Source organism: Leptonychotes weddellii, chromosome 7 (assembly GCF_054177405.1).
Source record: "Leptonychotes weddellii isolate Sample4059 chromosome 7, ASM5417740v2, whole genome shotgun sequence".
NCBI lineage: Eukaryota > Metazoa > Chordata > Mammalia > Carnivora > Phocidae > Leptonychotes > Leptonychotes weddellii.
In genome coordinates this window covers 103514753-103534298 of record NC_138375.1, presented here as the reverse complement: position 1 = coordinate 103534298, position 19546 = coordinate 103514753, and the positions used below count along the sequence as shown (strand labels likewise).

General features: G+C 40.8%; 1 protein-coding gene and 1 long non-coding RNA gene across 2 annotated transcripts in view; one reads left to right on the top strand and one right to left on the bottom strand.

Annotated features, from left to right (window-relative positions):
- Positions 1 to 19546, bottom strand: part of ANKRD55 (ankyrin repeat domain 55) — a 396197-nt gene that overhangs the window by 38612 nt on the left and 338039 nt on the right. Inside the window, exons 13-14 of the mRNA XM_081826855.1 lie at positions 13176 to 13306; positions 9466 to 9575 (exon numbers count right to left, since the gene is read on the bottom strand). Coding sequence (XP_081682981.1) covers positions 9466 to 9575; positions 13176 to 13306 — 241 coding nt within the window. The remainder of the gene's footprint in view (positions 1 to 9465; positions 9576 to 13175; positions 13307 to 19546) is intronic.
- Positions 1 to 19546, top strand: part of LOC145722719 (uncharacterized) — a 67788-nt gene that overhangs the window by 16861 nt on the left and 31381 nt on the right. Inside the window, exon 2 of the long non-coding RNA XR_014147193.1 lies at positions 3104 to 3260. This is a non-coding gene — a long non-coding RNA (uncharacterized LOC145722719). The remainder of the gene's footprint in view (positions 1 to 3103; positions 3261 to 19546) is intronic.

The window sequence follows — 19546 nt, the reverse complement described above, 5'->3', positions numbered from 1 at the left end:
GACCAGCTTTGTGACCACAGGCAAGTATCTTACCCTCTCTGTACCTAAGCTTCCTCATCTGTAAAATGGAGTTAATGAAAAGTGCCTACTTTATAGCTCAGTGTGAGGATTAAATGAGTTAATGCATACAGTATTTACAGCATGCCTGGAACACAGCAAGTGTTATTTCTAGAACGCTTAACCCTGGAAGTGTTTTTTTTCTTTTTAAGATTTTATTTATTTATTTGAGAGAGAGAGTGAGCAAGAGAGAGCATGAGCGGAGGGGAGGGAGAGGGAGAAACAGATTCGCCTGATGAGCAAGGAAGGAGTCCAATGCGGGGCTTGATCCCAGGACCTTGGGATCATGACCTGAGCTGAAGGCAGACACTTAACCAACTGAACCACCCAGGCGCCCCAACCCTAGAAGTTTTAACCCTGGCTCCATCTCAGAATCTCCAGGGGAAATTTTTTAAAAACCACAAATACCTGGATTCTATATTCAGGGTTTCTGACTCAGTAGGTCTGGATAGAAGCTCAGCTTTCACAGTTTAAAAGGGCTGTTCAGGAAATTCTAGTAAACAGGTCTGAAAGCCACTGAGAAAGGTACTGAATAAATTAATCAATGGATACTCATTGCTATGAACTGAATTGTGTCGTCCCCCCGCCAACCTCCAAATTCATATGGCTCTGACCTCCAATGCTTCAGAATGTGACGGTATTTGGAGACTGAGCCTTTAAAGAGTAATTAAGTTAAAATGAAGCCATTAGGGTGGGTCCTAATCCAATTTGACTGATGTTCTCAGAAAAAGAGATTAGGGCCCACAGAAACACACCAGGTGCAGGGGCTCCCAGAGGAAAGACCATGTAAAAAGGCAGCAAGCGGGTGATTATCTGCAAGCCAAGGACAGAAGACTCAGAGAAAACCAACCCTTCTGGCACCTCACTCGTGAACTTCCAGCCTCCAGAAATTTGAAAAAATAGATTTTTGTTGCTTAAGCCATCCGGTCTTTGCAGTTCTGTTATGGAGGCCCTACCAATCTAACATACCCAATCAAGATGACAAACGCATGTCTATGGGGAGACAGTGAAGGAAATTAATTTTGGAAGAAGTATTTGAAAAAATGAAATGGTTTAGCCTTTCCCCCAGTCAGATTTTCATTGTTTCTCAGCTTAGGTAACATGTAGTCCTGAGTGTTAAATTGCTACCTACAATAGAAGAAAAGAAAGTGGGACCGATCATGTTGCATTAGTGGTAAATGTAACACAAAGAGAGCTTAACGAGGGATGCCCTTCTGGTTGTTTGCTGTGGAGGTGAAATAACCAGGAAGCCCAAGGTTTAAATCTAGTCTTATCACTGTCTTTTGGGGAGACAGGATAATGCTGTGCTTTAATTCTGCCCTCACTCCCGCGTGACCTCTCTGAGCTTCTGTATCCTCACGTTTATCATGGTGGTAACAGCATGGGGATAACAGGTGGTAAGGACTGAATACCCTAACAGGCATAAAGCTCTTAGTACACCGACTTGAAAAGAACAGTGGCTCTAAATGCAAGCTTTCTGAATTCTAAAATTCCTCCATCTAGTGGGATGAGGCTATAAAAATAATTGCACTTGGGGATAACGCTGTATTTATCTCGGTAATTATATTTCACTACTGGATATATTTTCCCTTATAGTTGCTTTATAAGGCTGGAAGGCAACTAGTAACTGATTTTCTTCTATCTCTTTACTGGCCATTGTTTAATCTCTAGGGCTCATTTGGTCTGAAGTGTGGGGGGATAGTGGAAGGGAAAGGCAAGAGGTCAGCTGTGGTCCAATCTGGTTATCCTCGGCTAACCCTGAGCAGACTGAGATCATATGTAGCCAGACAGCATCTTCTGGGGCTGCTCCAGAGCAGTGATCACACTGAAGGAAGTCGGGCTCTGACCAGATGGGAATGAGGGAGGGGAGAGCAAGACCTCTTGTCACATCCTGGGGATGCCAGGGTCATGGGATGAATCCTGTACCTGGATATTTCTCTATTTGCTTCTCAAATCTATTTGCTACCCTTCAATGTTCTGCTCTGAGATTGACCTGCAATGTCTTTATCGTGCAGGCTCCCTTGCCCCTGACTTCTTTCTGGGTTTGGCCAGGAGAACTGGCAGGAGAGAGGGGGGAAGCCACTTCCTTTTCTGACCATGACTTCTTTTCTTTACCAAAGGCCATGGCTCCTGCCAGGTGGATCCTCTTCTCCAGCCAGGGCTCTCAGCAGGTTCCAATAACAGCTCCCTTCCTTGCCCCTCCGGCCTAGGGGTGAAACATTTTCCTGTTTTGGGGGGTGGGCAGGTGGAAGTGGGGAATTCTGTTACCAACTCTTGTTAGGTAATTTTCAGTAGTCTTCCATGAAGCTTTCTAGAGTTACCCTCTATTATTCCACGACTTTCCTCTTATGACCAATTGATACATGCCCATCTATATTGCTTGATTCCGTTTGATTCCTAAGTGTCTCAGATTCATCGATTTTCAAAGATGGACACAAATTTACAGATAAGTATGCTGTCTCTCTCTCTTTTTTTGTGAGAGCAAATGACATGAGCCCCTACCTTGCTTGCAGGGCCATCATGCATTGCCGTGGTGGTGATCCAGACTGGACTAGAAAGCAGGTGTTTGGTTTCCAGCCTGGGGCTTCTGTGCTGTTCCATGGTACAGGGGTCATCTGCCAGATGCTGGTCCCACATCTGTCTTAATTACCAGAGGACTCACAGACCTCTTGGTTTTGTTTTCTCAGAGCTCTCGTTCTGTGCGAAGGTGGTTTAGGAGTATTTCTCCCACAACCCCCAGCCTAGTCTCCTATTAGCACCAGCTCTGTCCTGTTCTCAACTCTCTAGGAAGCAGTGCAAAGCCTACCTTATCCCAGGTAGCAGGACAGCAGGCGCAGATGCCCAGCAGGAGCACTCCCAGACAGGTAGCGTGGTGGGTGGTAAGACAACAAATGCTGGGGCCATTAGAATCCCTGCTCCATTACCAGCCAGCCAGTAAACTTAGGGAAGCTAGGAAACTCTCAGTGCCCATATTTTCTTATCTTTGAAATAGAAATAATAATAACACCTACTTTTTTTTTAAAGATTTTATTTATTTATTTGACAGAGAGAGAGAGAGCGCACAAGTAGGCAGAGTGGCAGGCAGAGGGAGAGAGAGAAGCAGGCTCTCCGCTGAGCATGGAGCTGGACGTGGGGCTCGATCCCAGGACCCCAGGATCATGACCTGAGCCGGAGGCAGCCTATTAACCGACTGAGCCATCCAGGTGCCCCTAATAACACCTACTTCTTAAAGATCTATTGTGATTTTAAGTGTGTCAATACATACAAAGCACTTAGGATGACATTTACATGCTGTAATAAGTTCTCTATAATTTAATAATTTTTTTTTTTAGAGAGAGAGAGAGTGTGTGTGTGGCGGGTAGGCAGAGGGAGGGAGAGAGAGAATCTCAAGCAGGCTCCATGCCCATGCGAGGCTGGATCTCATGATTCTGAGCTCATGACCTGAGCCAAAACCAAGAGTTGGACTTTAACCAACTGAGCCATTCAGGCACCCCTAATTTAATAATTTTTTAAAAAGCTCCACTCTTTATGTTTGGGGATCCCCTTATCTCTATGAGGTGACTGGGAGGCCAGAGAGAGATCAGCTAGATGTGTGCTGGGGTGGGGGTAGCTTGGCTCTGTGGGCTTCTCTGTTTTGCTGGCTCCTTGGGCTCACAGCCCTGAATCTGGCCAGCACAGTGATAACTGGGGAAAAGGGTCCCTAAGCTATCTGTCTGTCTTCCTATTCCTAAAGCTGCCGATGTAAGAGTATCCCGTAGTATAACACCCACCCACAGGTTAGAATATATCACCTGGTACCTTGAGAACAGGACCCCAAAGAAATAATTTCCTTCCTCCCTCTGTCATCAAGAGCCATGAAAAGAGGCAGAGCCGCAGGCACTCTGGCAGGGAAAAAAAAAAGAATCTGCCAGTAACCATGGAGACCATGAAAAAGACTTTCAGAGAGCCCTGTGGCTGCTTTCAGAAGAAATCGCCGCTCGCCTTCCAATGCTAGCATGTGCAGCATTGTACAAACACAACTCCTTTCTCTTTGGAGCTTCATCTTAATGATCATGCCCCCTCTTTCACACTGGTGCCCTCTGAATGTCCAAGCCAAGGAAGCAAGAAAAGCCATGGAGAGCTGAAAGGAAGAAAACGTGGACCTACTGAGAAGTTGAGGGTTCAAAGCAGGAAAGGGAACAGTGAGATAAAACCTGCACGCCTTTGCTTTTATCCACCAACTTGCTTTCGTGTTCATAATTATAAATCCCTTATTCCTGCATCAGCTTAAATCCCCACTGAGCTGCAGTTTAGTTAAGGCTGTGTATTGGAACTGGCTGGTTTGTTCATCAGTTGTTTCCATCACAGAATCTTGCTGGGGGCAAAGGGCTAATTGAGGTGTCCCCTTGGCTTGTTTATAAGCAGCTACAGTCTGAGGCTTCACTCTAAATAACTTCCAGTTGAGCACTGAGTAGAAGGATCATGCTATTTGGAAATCTAAGGGTTAGTAGATTTTAAAATGAGTATGAATACCTGAGTACAAGGACATAATGTGGCCCATACATATGTTTAGGATCAGGGGACAAGTAGAGATGAACGTGCACTAGCAAGGTAAGGAAGGGAGTTTCAGGGGAGCTGAATGGTTGAGTTTGATGTTCATTGGATTCTAAAGTCTAGCAACAGTCTTGTAGGGGCCAAGGGCAGGCCACCCCAAGATGGTCTACTTTGGCATGGACATTACTCTTTGTTAAAAGCAATCAAAACTCAGTAGACTCAGAAAAAGCTCTTTAGCTCCCCTTCAACTGCCTGCCTCTACCGGGAAGTGCGCTATTAACAGAGATTCCCTTTTACCTAAGAAACTTACCTGTCTAATAGCACAATCTTTGTTTTCTAAACATCTCCTCTCACCTTCCTTCTAATGGCCTTCCTCCCCTTTGTATGCTCAGACCCCAACCCCTCTCCTTAGATAAGTCTCATGTTGCGTGACTGTCTCTGGAATTTCCATGTCTGTGTGGATTCCCAGTACATATGCTACAAAATTTTAGTTTTTCCTGTGAATCTGTCTCATGTCAATTTGGTACTTAGTCCAGCTAGAAGAACTCTGCAGGGTAGATGAAACTCCTCCTCCCCAACACACCTGTATGTATGAACATATTTTTTTGTGGACCTGTGTGTGCTAAGGTAAAGAAGACTGGGGTGAGAACTGATGAGGTGGGAATAGCAGGGATTCATTCTTTAGCACTGATCTATGGTATTTCTTTATTTCTATCTACCTTCCATCATGATCATCACTACTATCATCTCATTATCACCAACACTTATTGAACTGATGATTGACAGTGTTCAGTCCTTTTCACATGTTTTCTCATTTACTTCTGCCTATTTACTATGAGATAAATACTGTATTATTCATATTTTCTAGGAAAGAAAGCTAGCTGGGCCTTGACAAGTTAATATGGTCATTAAGAAGTGGACCAGATTCAAACCCAGTCAATCTGACTCCAGAGCTTGCACGCCTGGCCACCCTTTACCTCAATCCAAAAAGGATTTTAGGTGGTTTTCAGATACATATAGTAAAACAAGATTACAAGTGAAAAAACTAGACAAAGAGAAAACAAGGGCAGGATAAAGACGATGCAATTATGGTCCTACATGTGTTCCAAAGGTGGGACACAAATTGGGCTTTGGGTTTTTTAAACATACAGAGAGAAAAACATAATCATAAGTCACAGTGTCCACATAGTAAAAATAAATAATCTATCAGGAGAAGCACAGCAATTCCTCCTTTAGTAGATATATTTTTTGTGGTTTCTCATTTTTTAGATGCTGTGACAAACAAAGTATTTCCTGACAATGAGACAATAAGGAATTTTGTAAAGCTTCTTAAGGTAGGGCTTAATGACAGAATGTGGCCATTAAAATACATTCTATAGAGTCCACAGCAGTGGATCCTAGGAGCCTAGCAGGTCCCCTGAGCAGGTTACTTATCCTCACACATACACTGGGTAATAAATTTTCTTCTTAGTGCCTCAGCTTCCTTATCTATAAAATGGGGATAGAGATACCTATCACATAAAGGTGTGGTCAAGATTAGATGAGATAATACATGGAAAGCACTCAGAGCTTTGCTCTGAACATGGTAAATAATCAGTGCTATTTGTCCTCCTTTTCCTCCTCATTGTAAATGCAGGCCTATATACTTTAGTGGTTAGCTGAACCAGCCTAAAGTTGTATCCACTTAGGAAAATTAAGCAAACAGGTTTGCATGGCCTAATGGAAGGTCACTCCTTCTGCACTGTGTCTGTAGGATTAGGAAGTACCCACAAGCCAGACCAATTTTTTTTTTTTCCAGAAAACTATTACAATTTCATGCTGACACACAAACAAATGGAAGAAAGAAGGCCAACTTTTGTGCCAGAGAGCTTGGCTTGGCTGCTTTCTGCTTAAAACACTGAATGCAGATGTTATCAAACCCTGACATGGCCGTAACTTTTCTCATAAAACAATGATAAAATATCTAATTTTAAGCAATGTAATTCCAGAGGGAATTCTTTAAGGCAAGCTAGTTTCTAAATGTTCTCTAGGTAACAAAGCCAGTTGCTTTGCTATATGAGTTGTTGAGGTTTAACCCAATTCATTTTTGGAGAACATTTACCAGAAATGATGGTTTTGGAATAGTTAATCTTAACCTTTGGGTTTTCCTAGTTACCACAGCTAGTATTATCATAACTAAAGCAGGATTTTATCTTCCAGAATCAGTGAAGTGTCCATTTAGGACAATAAAACTGTATCATCAGCACACAGAAGGATGTTTATTTTTCTGGCTTCAACTCTTCCGAAGGTGGTGGTTGGGTCATTAGGTATAATATCAAGAGAAGGGGAAACCACAACTCTGTGTTATCTCAGTTATAGTGATGTAATGTACATCCTAGGAGATTTAGGGCCACTGCTGGGCATAATAAGAAATAGACTAATATGTCCATGAAAGAGGAAGTACAGTTGGATTGGTGTTCAATTTATTACTGCAGTGATTTGAGATGATGAGTCTGACCAAATTGACCTTCAGTGTGATTTTGACTGAAAAGTCTTGGTTCACCCCTCAGGTGCAATGGCATGATGACAGAGAGAGCTTTCACCAAAATTTATGACCTCCTTTCTTGGATTGGAGTCATTGCCAGGAGGTGGATTCTATTCTATATTCCCAAGTGCTCCTTATACCCATGTGTGGTATAGGACCAGTATGGTAAATGACTAGTCCGTATTAAAAGAATGTGAGCAGAAGTGAATTGTATCAAAGGCTGAGATTTTAAAGAAATAAGGGGGGCATCTCCACATTACTCTTTCCCCATTCCCAGGCTGAACAAAGAGAATTCTTTGATCCTAGAGGATGGTAGAGCCACAAGATGGAAGAAACTTAGATCCCTGAGTTACCACGTGGAGGGGAGCCACATCCAATCCAGGAATACCTACATTGGACAAAGCTCTTCCTGTGTTAAAACATGAAAGCTTTGGGTTTAATGTGTTACAAAACCTATAATCACCATAAGAAAAGCAGTCATATATCTTCCAGAATCAGGCAGATTTTAAAATGATCACTGGGTGAGGCAGGTAGAACCAAGTAAAGCCAATCAAGGCAGAATAGTCTTAAAGATATTTTTTAAATATAGTTTTTTAAAGATTATTCTTGGGAGGGCGCCTGGGTGGCTCAGTTGGTTAAGCGACTGCCTTCGGCTCAGGTCATGATCCTGGAGTCCCTGGATAGAGTCCCGCATCAGGCTCCCTGCTCGGCAGGGAGTCTGCTTCTCCCTCTGACCCTCCCCCCCTCATGTGCTCTCTCTCATTCTCTCTGTCTCAAATAAATAAATAAAATCTTAAAAAAAAAAAAAAAAGATTATTCTTGGGAAAACAGTGTGATTTTGTGACTAAATATTTTTGTGGGCTGTCCAGAAAAGTCGTTCTTTCTTTTTCCCAATTCATCAAAAAGGAGTCATCCCTTTATGATGTCTATTGATTGTTAGTTCTGAGCTTGCTGTTTCTTTTCTAAACTTCCTTGTTTTGTTGGGCTTTGAGTAAATCCTAGTTCTTTATTATTCCTGGATATAATTCAATGATAACAAGAGGCAATGCTTGGTTGGGATTAGTTCTGGAATTTCCCAAACCCTTTTAGTGTAAAACAGAATGAAATGAAGAAATCCTGTTACCTCTCAACCTTGGTCTCATGAACCCCCACAGAGCTTTAGTTTTAGTTCTGGACACAGGGTCTAGAGGCTGAGGCTCCCAGAATGCCCCTCTGTGGTGCTAGCCTGCACCTAGCTCTGGGGATTGCTAAATTTCTGTCAGAGGCACGTTCTGTGCTGCAGAGGTTAAGGAAGTGCCCAGAATGTTGCTGAAACCACAGTGGGAAATGCTGTTATTAGGTGCTCCAAGGGGTTTTCGAAAGATTGTAGACTGAGGCCTTTTAGACACAGAGGATTGGGGAAGCTATACTTGGTCTGGACAAAACTTTTTCCTTTTTTGCTCAATTGTCTTACAAAAATGTGACCCTCTTGATCATCCAACTTCTTTGAGTATATTTCTTCATACAGCTCCCAGCAGCTCAGAGGCCTGGTTTTCTTTCTAACCCACTCGTTTCCCTGTCTCACTCTACTTTGCTGGGTCCCTTGCCTCCTTCCAACCCATAAATGTTGGCATGACTCTGGGGCACCTGGGTGGCTCTATCAGTTAAGTGTCTGACTTGATTTTGGCTCAGTTCATGATCTCAGTGTCCTGGGATGAGCCCCTTGTCAGGCTCCGCACTCGGTGGGGAGTCTCCTTGGGAGTTCTCTCCTTCTCCCTCTGCCCTTCCCCCACTCACTCTCTCTAAAATAAATAAACAAATCTTAAAAAAGAATGTTGGCATGACTCTGACTTCAGACATGAATCTTTACGCCCAGTCAGTGCTTTTCCACTCCCCTCCCCACTATTTGAAATTATCCTATTTATTTTGAAATTACTCTATTTATTTGTTTACTAGTATGCCACTTAGCTCCTTCACTAGAATGTAAACTCTGTGGGTCAGATACACTGTCGTGCTTACTGGGAACCCCTAGGGCATAGAATAGCACTTGGTCCATGATAAGCACTCAACAGTTATTGAATCAATAACTGCCTGATTGAATGAATATATGAATTCAGATAATGAAAAATAGAATTTCTTAAATCAGAGATTAGGAGGAAAGGGTTTTATTGAAATGGCGGGGCGGGGATTGAGACTAGAGTTTAAGATTCTTCCAGGATATTTTCATTGACTGAAATGTGGTCCTGTCTGCTACAACTTCAAAAAAAATGGACAGGTTTTGTTTTTATTCACCACTGAGGGTTGATTAAGTTACATTCTAATCTAAGCTAAGTCCCTCCCAGTGTGAGCATTGTGTGAACCTGGCTACTTACCTCACATCGGGCTCAGCAGTGGCAGCGTGCAGTGGCAGACGGCCATTTTTATCTGGGATATTGTGCTTGGCACCATTTCTAAGCAGACTCACACAGCCTTCCAGCCAACCCTGAAATACAAGAGCAACTGTCATTATATAACACAGCCTGGTATAACATAGACCAACAAACTTTCTCCAATTTTCTTTCTCTTTCTTCTTTGGTGTGACTAAAACCATCTTTTATTGATTTGAAGTGGTTAAGGATCACAACTCTTCAATTTAGGCACTTCAACAGAAGGCTGAAGGTCTTGAGGTGTGGATTCCTGAGTTTCCTAGACTCTCTCCCCTGTCTCCCATTTCCCATTTCTTACTTGTTGTTTTCCACTTTTATACTGAGTTCCTAGGGCTAAATGTGGCACATGGTAGCTCTAGCCTCTCATTCTATGGGCTTAGCTCCAAATCATGCTTGTCAATGGTCTGACCCAGGTGCCATGGTCCAATTCCAAAAATTGGGCTCCTATGTCATTCTTGAGTTCCAGTCTCCACTCTGTGCCTCAGTTTATCTATATCTGATAAACAAGCTTTGGTCCACTTTTCCAAGTTCCCTTTCTAGTAACCACGAGGATAATATTTTGCTTATTCTAGTCTGTCTCCTCCCAATATCTAGAATCCTGACCTGAGCCCTAATCCAATGGCTCAGCCCCTGCCATCTTGTTGAATGATTTTTCTGATGCTGAATATGGGGCTATCACCAGGACCCTCTAAGTGTTCCCTATAGTTGTGTTTCGCTCACCATGAATTCCCCCAAGAAACTTCATGTAAACTCCCTGCTGTCTACTGATCCTCCAGATTGAGAGTGATATTACTGCACCTCATGCTTGTTGCCTTCCTGGTTAGCACTTATAGCTGGGTCATTTCTCAACTATCTCTCATTTCAAAGGGCAGATAAAATGGACAGCTAGTCCTCCCTCCCTTTCTGTTCTATATTACTTTAAGTAACTGACTCAACTCTACTGATAACCAAGTTTGGCTAAGGAGAGTGCCTCCTACATTCATCCAGAGCCACTGGGGTTACTCATTCAATTATAAGTAGACATATAAGTAGATGAAACTATTATTATGAGAATAATATATATAACTCTCTCTCCCACCTTCCTCCATTCCTGTATAGTTAAGCTTCAAGACTACCCAGTCAGATGAGAATGACTGATTTTCCCTCACAATACTGGAAGCAATGGAAATCAAAATGTTACTAAATGAAAGGAGCAGAAAGATAATAAGAAAAGAACCTTTTGGTTCTGGAAATTCTGGAAAAAATCTTTCAGTAAGAGCACATTCATAGGTTCTAATATTGAATATCATTTTGAGTTGACCGATAATATATGTCTTAAGTAGAAGCAAATGTTGTTCAGTCTTGAGTTATAGTTTCCTAATGTATTAAATCTGGTTTTAGTTGCTAATGTCCAAGTCATCAAGATATCTAATTAAAAGGAAAAAATATGACTGGGAAACCCAAAAGAAAGGCATGCTGGGCAAATTTTAGAGTTGCCTAAGTTTTATAGTTTCTGAAAACAGATCTTCTGATGGGGGAGGGTTTGAAACATATTTATCATTTTGCAACATTTCCTGGAACTCTGTGTATGTGGTTTTCTCTTTTTCTTCAGAAAAGAAATCAGAAAATCACTGAATATACTTGAAACCAGTGGTCACTATTCAGAACCAATAAGTACATTTTTCACTATGTGCTGGGTGGTTCCACATGTGTTTCTCTTTCACTTGTGATAAATGTAGGATATTATTTTTTACTACATTTTACAAATGAGGAAGGAGGCACAAAGAGGTAAAGTGATTTGCCTAAGGTTACACATCCATGGTAAGTATATTTGTATATTGAGTTTGGAGCTGTGACGGACACTTAATTTCTAAGTGCCCGCTTTCCCAAGTTTCTCTTTTAATACTTGAATTCAAACATTGCTAGAAGGGAGTGGTGGGCTCCACAGTGCAATCCCCAGGACCACCCCTCACCCTTCCCTGGAAGCCTCATAAGAAACAGGGATGGGTCCTTCCTTTGGTTATCACAAAGAAGGGGGGCATCATTAACAGGGCGATGCCACATGCTTTCATGCAAGCCTATTTCCCTCATGTAGCTCCTTAGAACGCATTCCTAGGAAGAGCTGTCTGCAAAGGGAGCACCTCTCTAGGCTCACTATTCACTGTGATCTACAAGATAACTCTTCCCAATCCTGGAACTTTAGAATTTTGAATGAAGTGCAGTTTGGTTTCCGTCTATTCTCTATGCAAGTAGCAGTCAACTTTAGAAACCATCTCTATTCACTTCCTCCACCCCCTGATCCAAATTTTCTCTTCTCCTCAGCTTGGATACAAAAAAAAGAAAAAAAGAAAAAAGAAAAAATCCATTGCAGGAGCAGTTATTAGGGCATGCTTTAGAAGGGAAGGGGCTAGGAGGGCATTCCTGTGTCTCTCTGAGATATGAGACTTCACCTAGTACTCATAGACCAGTGGTTTTCAAACTTGAGTGGGTATAAAAATGGCCAGGGAGGTTTCTTTAACATGCAGACACATCCTCCCCACCCACTACCCATGTCTGCTCACAGTGTCTGTCTCAGGAGGTCTAGGGTGTACTCCTGGAAAGTGCATTTGAAACAAGTACTCCAGCACTTCGGGAAAAAAAAAAAAATTCTTTCTAGTTTCATGTCTAAGTCTTAGAGAAAGAGGGCATGCAAATAGAAAAAGAAAAAGTAGTTTCTAAAGAAAATCTCTGCAAGAATTGGGCCATGTCTCATGCAATCTCTGCTAGATCGTGGCAGGAAGGTGGGGTGTTTGGGGAGGGGACATTCCTACTTAGGCAGGACAGTTGCAAGACAGAGTGGGGCTTGCTCAGGGCAAATCCCCTGCTGTCAATGGGCAGCAATAGCAAATCCAAGAATCTGCTTCAGCAGCAACAATAGTTAGAGGAAGATTTCCAGGAACCTCATTGGAGATAAAGGAGAATGATGACCCACCTGTGGCACTAAGAACTTGCTTGACACATACTCAAGGTAGCCCTGTGGTTTCTTAGAAGGATTTGAGGGAGGATTTGAAAAGAGAGGGACTTGAAGGTTTTCAGTAAAGCTTACCAAACTTGCTCTAATGTTGGGAAATGCTAAGCTGAAATCTCTTGATGAGGACTCACTCTATATAACTTTTATACTTAGTATTGATTGTGGGTTGAGTCCTATGCTTGGTATTGCCACTTAATAGCCTGACATGTCTCCCCTACTCCTACCCCCCCCAATTTTCCCAGTTCCCAATGTTCCCCATATTCTCCAGCTTCCACTCAACTGATCCTACCCCACAATGTTACCTGTAGCTTCAAGGACTACCACCCACTCAGGGTATTAATGGACTGTGTTCTTAGAAGGAGTACCAAGTATGTCCAGAAATGCCCCAAGGCAAATTCTGATGCAGTTAAGATGGAAAGTAAAATTTCTGTAATGGCAATATCGCCTCTATCTTGGAGGATTGTTAGGAAGATCCAGAATGACTCAGATCCACAAAACCAACTCTTCATAGTGCTATAATTGTCAGAGATGATTAGAGCAAAGATTCAAGTTCTGCTTCCACTGGCTAGCTCCATAAATCCAAGAATACTCTTCCACAAGGGGGACCCCATAACAACACGTTTAGCCCTCCCCACTCCCTGACAGCCACCAAAGACAGAGTTGGTACCAGATAGGTTGCCAGGCATAGACTTGTGCGACCATAAGCATCCTGCATGTTAATATTGGCCCCCATCTTCAACAATAGCTTCACTGTGTCCACTTGACGTCCAGAAACTGCATGCATCAAGGGTGTACATCCTGGAAGGAGACATTTCAACAGCCTTTAATAATATTTGACTTGTGAAATTTATGGGCAAAATTTTTTGCCCATATATGCTCGTTGCAGATAAATGAGCTGCCCTCAACACAAACCCAGCTGTTGAGCTACATGGGACTGAAGAGAAATGAAGATGATTGTTGCTACATTTATATAAACTGTGTATTTTTTCTAGCTCTATTAAATCTTCTATAATTTTGCAGTAATTGGTTGATAAAACATTTCGTGCCAATGATAAAAATTCCTCATTACTACCTTGAGAATCAGCACAATTTGGGACTAACAGGCAGGTTTATCCTCACTTGGCTTGAACAATGTAGGATCCGGAAGCGTCTGGAAAGCAACTTGAGCCAGGCAGACAGTTCCAGCACACTTTTATTAGAGGTGGTGGGTGATAAAGGGCAGTGATGGCAGCCTAGCCTTAGCTTGCATACAGTCTTAAGGAAAGGGTCCACATTTGTTGCAATACTTCTCTGTTTTGGTTATTAATATAAGCCAAGGCATTTGGTTCTTCATGTCTTTTCTTTCTGAACAAAAACAGAGATGAAATTACACATTCTGATTAACTTGTAGGCCTGCTGGAACAAGCTAGCCTCGTGAGGCAGAATCCAGGTGCTTCACACTCCTTCAGGTGAAGAAACCAAACCTCAGACACAGTCCCTTGCCAACGTGAGACTTGTTTACAAATGTTTTCATTGGCGATTCACACCTTCTTCCTGTGAACCCGCAAGCTGTGACCCTAGGAGATCCCTGAGAATGGACAAATGGCGGGACTGTTGTTCTCACCGAAAGATTGCACGGGCAACCCAGTTGCTCTGCAAATCTCTCCCTTCCAGTGCTCTTTGGGTAAAAGCAGCAGTGAAGCACTATGTCTTCCTTAGTCTCAATAGTTCCTTTTTTATTTCTTCCTCTCTCTCCTCTTTCCCTTCTTCCCTCCCTCCCCCTGTCTTCGTTTTTCTGTTTGCGGGTGTTGAATTGCTCTAGCACTGTTTGTTGAAGAGCCTTTCTTCCACGGAATTACATTTGCACCTTTGTCAGAGATCAGTTGAGTATATTTGTGTGAGTCTATTTCTGAATTTTTCATTCTTTTCCATTAATCTATGTGTGTAACCCTCAGCCATTTCCACAGTCTTGATTTCTGTAGCCATACAATAAGTCTTGAAATATGGCAGACTGATTCCTCCTGCTTTATTCTTTTTTTTTTAACATTTTTATTTTAATTCCAGTTAGTTAATATACAGTGTGATATTAGTTTCAGGTGTACAGTATAGTGATTCAACACTTCCATATGTCACCCAGTGCTCATCATGACCAGTGCCCTCCTTAATCCCCATCACCTTTTTAACCCATCCCCCTACCCACCTCCCTTCTGGTAGCCATCAGTGTGTTCTCTATAATTAAAAGTCTGTTTCTTGGTTTATCTCTCTCTCTCTTTTTTTCCCTTTGCTCATTTGTTTTTTCTTAAATTCCACATATGAGTGAAATCATATGGTATTTGTCTTTCTCTGACTTATTTCGCTTAGCATTATATTCTCTAGCTCCATCCATGTTGTCACAAATGGCAAGATTTCATTCTTTTTTTATGGCTGAATAATATTCCACTGTGTGTATATACCACATCTTTTCTACCCATTCATGGAAACTTGGGCTGCTTCCATAGCTTGGCTACTGTAAATAATGCTCCTATAAACACAGGGGCATGTATTCCTTTGAGTTAGTGTTTTTGTATTTTTGAGGGTCATAGGGTAGTTCTATTTTTTAACTTTTTGGGGGGACCTCCATACTTTTTCCCATAGTGGCTGCATCAGTTTGCATTCCCACCAACAGTATGTGAGGGTTCCTTTTTTTCCACATCCTTGCCAACATCCGTTGTATCTTGTGTTGTTGACTTTAGCCATTCTGATGGGTGTGAGGTGACACTTCATTGTAGTTTTGATTTGCATTTCCCTGATAATAAGTGATGATGAACATCTTTTCAATCGTCAGTTGGCCATGTGTATGTTTTCTTTGGATAAATGTCTGTTCATGTCTTCTGCTCATTTTTAAATTGGATCATTTGTTTTTTGGGTGTTGAGTTTTATAAGTTCTTTCTGTATTTTGCACACTAACCCTTTATCAGACATGTCATTTGCAAATATCTTCTCCCATTCCATAGGTTGCGTTTCAGTTTTGTTGATTGCTTCCTTCACTGTGCAGAAGCTTTTTATTTTGTTGTAGTACTAATAGTTTATTTTTGCTTTTGTTTCCCTTGCCTCAGGAGACATATCTAGAAAAAAGTTGCTACAGCCAATGTCAAAGAGGTTCTCTTCTACAATTTTTATGGCTTCAGGTCTCACACTTAGGTTTTTAATCCATTTTTAATTTATTTTTGTGTATGGTGTGAGAAAGTGGCCCAGTTTCTTTCTTTTATGTGTTGCTATCCAGTTTTCCCTATACCATTTGTTGAAGAGATTATCCCTTTCCCATTGGATATTCTTTCCTGCTTTGTTGAAGATTGACCATATAGTTGTGGGTTTATTTCTGGGTTTTCTATCCTGTTCTATTGAGCTATATGTCTACTTTTGTGCAAGTACCATACTGTTTTGACTACTATAGCTCTGTAATATAACTGGAAGTCCAGAATTATGATGCCTCCAGCTTTGTTTTTCTTTTTCAAAATTGCTTTGGCTATTTAAGGTCTTTTGTGGTTCCATACAAATTTTAGAATTGTTTGTTCTAGTTCTGTAAAAAATGCTGTTGGTATTTTGATAGGGATTGCATTAAATGTGTAGGTTGCTTTGAGTAGCATGGACATTTTAACAATATTTGTTCTTTCAATCCATGAGCATGGAATGGCTTTCCATTTCTTTGTGTCATCTTCAATTTCTTTCATCAGTGTTTTATAGTTTTCAGAGTACAGGTCTTTCACCTCTTTGGTTAGTTTATTCCTAAGTATCTCATGGTTTTTGGTGCAATTGCAAATAGGATTGCTACCTTAATTTCTCTTTCTGGTGCTTTATTATTGGTGTAGAGAAATACACCAGATTTCTGTCCATTGATTTTATACCCTGCAACTTCACTGAATTCATGTATCAGTTCTAACAGTTTTTTGGTGTAGTCTTTTCAGTTTTCTATATATAATATGATGTCATCTGCACATAGTGAATGTTTTACTACTTCCCTACTGATTTAGTCCCTTTTCTCATATGATTGCTGTAGCTGGGACTTCCAGTACTATGTTCAATGGAAGTGGTGAGAATGGACATCCTTGTCTTATTCCTGACATAGAGGAAAAGCTCTCAGTTTTTCCCCAGTGAGGATGATATTAGCTGTGGATTTTTCATTGATGGCCTTTATTTTGTTGAGGTATATTCCTTCTAAACCTACTTTGTTGAGGGTTTTTATCATGAATGGGTGTCAAATGCTTTTTCTCCATTTATTGAAATGATCATATAGTTCTTATCCTTTTTCTTATTGATGTGATGTATCATGTTGATTGATTTGTGAATATTGAACCACCCTTGCAACCCAGGAATAAGTCTACTTGATTGTGTATGATTTTTTAAAATGTACTGTTGAATTTAGTTTGCTAGTATTTTCTTAAGGATTTTTGCATCTATGTTCATCAGGGATTTTGGCCTGTGGTTCTCTTTTTAGTGGTGTCTTTATCCCATTTTGGTATCAGGGTAATGCTGGCCTCATAGAATGAATTTGGAAGTTTTCCTTCCTTTTCTATTTTTGGAATAGTTTAAGGAGAATATATATTGACTCTTGTTTAAATGTTGGGTAGAATTCACCTGTAAAGCTATCTGGTCCTGGATTTTTGTTTGTTGGGAGTTTCTTGAATACTGATTCAATTTCTTTTCTGGTTATTGGTTTGTTCAGATTTTCTGTTTATTCCTGTTTCAGTTTTTACAGTTTATACATTTCTAGGAATTTAGCCATTTCTTCCAGGTTGTCCAATTTGTTGGCATATAGTTTTTCATAATATTCTTTTATAATTGTTTGTATTTCTGTGGTGTTGGTTATTATTTCTCTTCTCTCATTTGTGATTTTATTTATTTGAGTCTTTTTTCTTTTTTTTTTCTTGATAAGTCTGGCTAGAAGTTTATCAATTTTATTGAGTTTTTTTTCAAAGAACCAGCTCCTGGTTTCATTGATCTGTTCTGTTGGGTTTTTTTAGTTTCTCTATCATTTATTTCTGCTCCAATATTATTATTTTCTTCCTTCTACTGGCTTTAGGTTTTGTTTGTTATTCTTTTTCTAGCTCCTTTAGGTGTAGGGTTAGGTTGTTTATTTGAGATTTTTCTTGCTTCCTGAGGTAGGCCTGCATTGCTATAGGCTTCCCTCTTAGAACCACTTTTGATGAATCCCAAAGGTTTTGGACCATTGTATATTCTTTTTTTTTTTTTTTTAAGATTGTATTTATTTGACAGAGAGAGAGTGAGAGAGAGAGTGAGCACGAGTCATGTGAAGGGCAGAGGGAGAAGCAGACTCCCCACCAAGCGGGGAGCCTGATGTGGGGCTCAATCCTGGGACTCCAGGATCATGACCTGAGCTGAAGGCAGATGCTTAACTGACTGAGCCACCCAGGCACCCCTGTGTATTCATTTTTATTTGTTTCCATGTACTTTTTAATTTCTCCACTGATTTCCTGGTTGACCCATTCATTGTTTAATAGCGTATTACTTAAACTCCATGTATTTGTGGTCTTTCCAGATTTGTTCTAGTTTCATGGCATTGTGGTCAGAAAATATGCATGGTATGGAGAATGTTTATGTGCACTTGAAAAGAATGGGTATTCTGTTGTAGGATGGAATGTTCTAAATATATCTGTTAAATCCTTCTGGTCCAGTGTGTCATTCAAAGCCATTATTTCCTTGTTGATTTTTCTGGTTAGATGATCTAACCACTGATGTAAGTAGGGTGTAAAAGTCCCTTACTCTTATTTTATTATTATTGATTAGTTCCTTTCTGTTTGTTATTAATGGGTGCTCTTATGTTGGGTGCATAAATATTTATAATTGTTATATCTTCTTGCTGGATTGTCCCCTTTATTATTATAACTATTACATAGTTTCTTTCTTTTTTTTTTTTAAAGATTTTATTTATTTATTTGAGAGAGAGAGAATGAGAGAGAGCACATGAGAGTGGGGAGGGTCAGAGGGAGAAGCAGACTCCCCACCGAGCAGGGAGCCCGATGCGGGACTCGATCCAGGGACTCCAGGATCATGACCTGAGCCGAAGGCAGTTGCTTAACCAACTGAGCCACCCAGGAGCCCACATAGTTTCTTTCTATGTTTTACAGTCTTTGTCTTAAAGTCTTGTTTGTCTGATATATGTATTTACTATCTGGCTTTCTTTTGACGTCCATTTGCATGATAGATGTTTCTCCATCCCCTCACTTTCAAACTGCAGGTGTCTTTAGGTCTGAAATGAGTCTCTCGTAGGCAGCATATAGATGGTCTTGTTTTTTTTTTATCCATTCTGTCACCCTATGTCTTTTAATTGGAGTGTTTTGTCCATTTACATTCAAAGTTGTTATTGATAGTTACACATTTATTGTCATTTTATTACTTGTTTTGTAGTTGTTTCTGAAGATTTTCTCTGATCCTTTCTTGTCTTTCTCTTTCATGTTTTGCTGATTTTCTTTAGTGATATATTTAGATTTTTTCCTCTTTATTCTTTCCATGTTTATTAGTGGTTTTTTATATATGGTTTGAAATATTGGTTTGTATATAACCTCTTTTGCATGTAGCAGTATATATTAAGTTGATGGTCATTTAAGTTTGAACCTATTCTTTTCTCTTCTCCTCCCCACATTTTAGTTACACGCTGTTATATTTTATACACTTTTTTGTGAGTTTCTTGACTGATTTTTTACAGAAATATTCATTTTCCTGCTTTTGTGTTTCCTGCCTTTAAACTGTCACTTTTGGTCTCTCCTTTAATATTTCTTGCAGGGCTGGTTTAGTGGTCATGAACTCTTTAGTTTTTGTTTGTCTGGGAAACTCTTTATCTCTCCTTCTATTCTGAATGGTAGTCTTGGCCCAGAGCTCAAGGCAGATTTTGTTAAAGCTTCGCACATGCCCTGCCCAGCAGCCGGATACACAACTGTCACCTTGTGCCCCACCCAGCCACAGTGCAGCACCCAGCCAGCCGCATGCCCCCTGATGCCAGGGCACAGCTTCCAGCCACCACAGTACTTCAGGAGATCCAGCATAAGACTAATGGCCCAACAC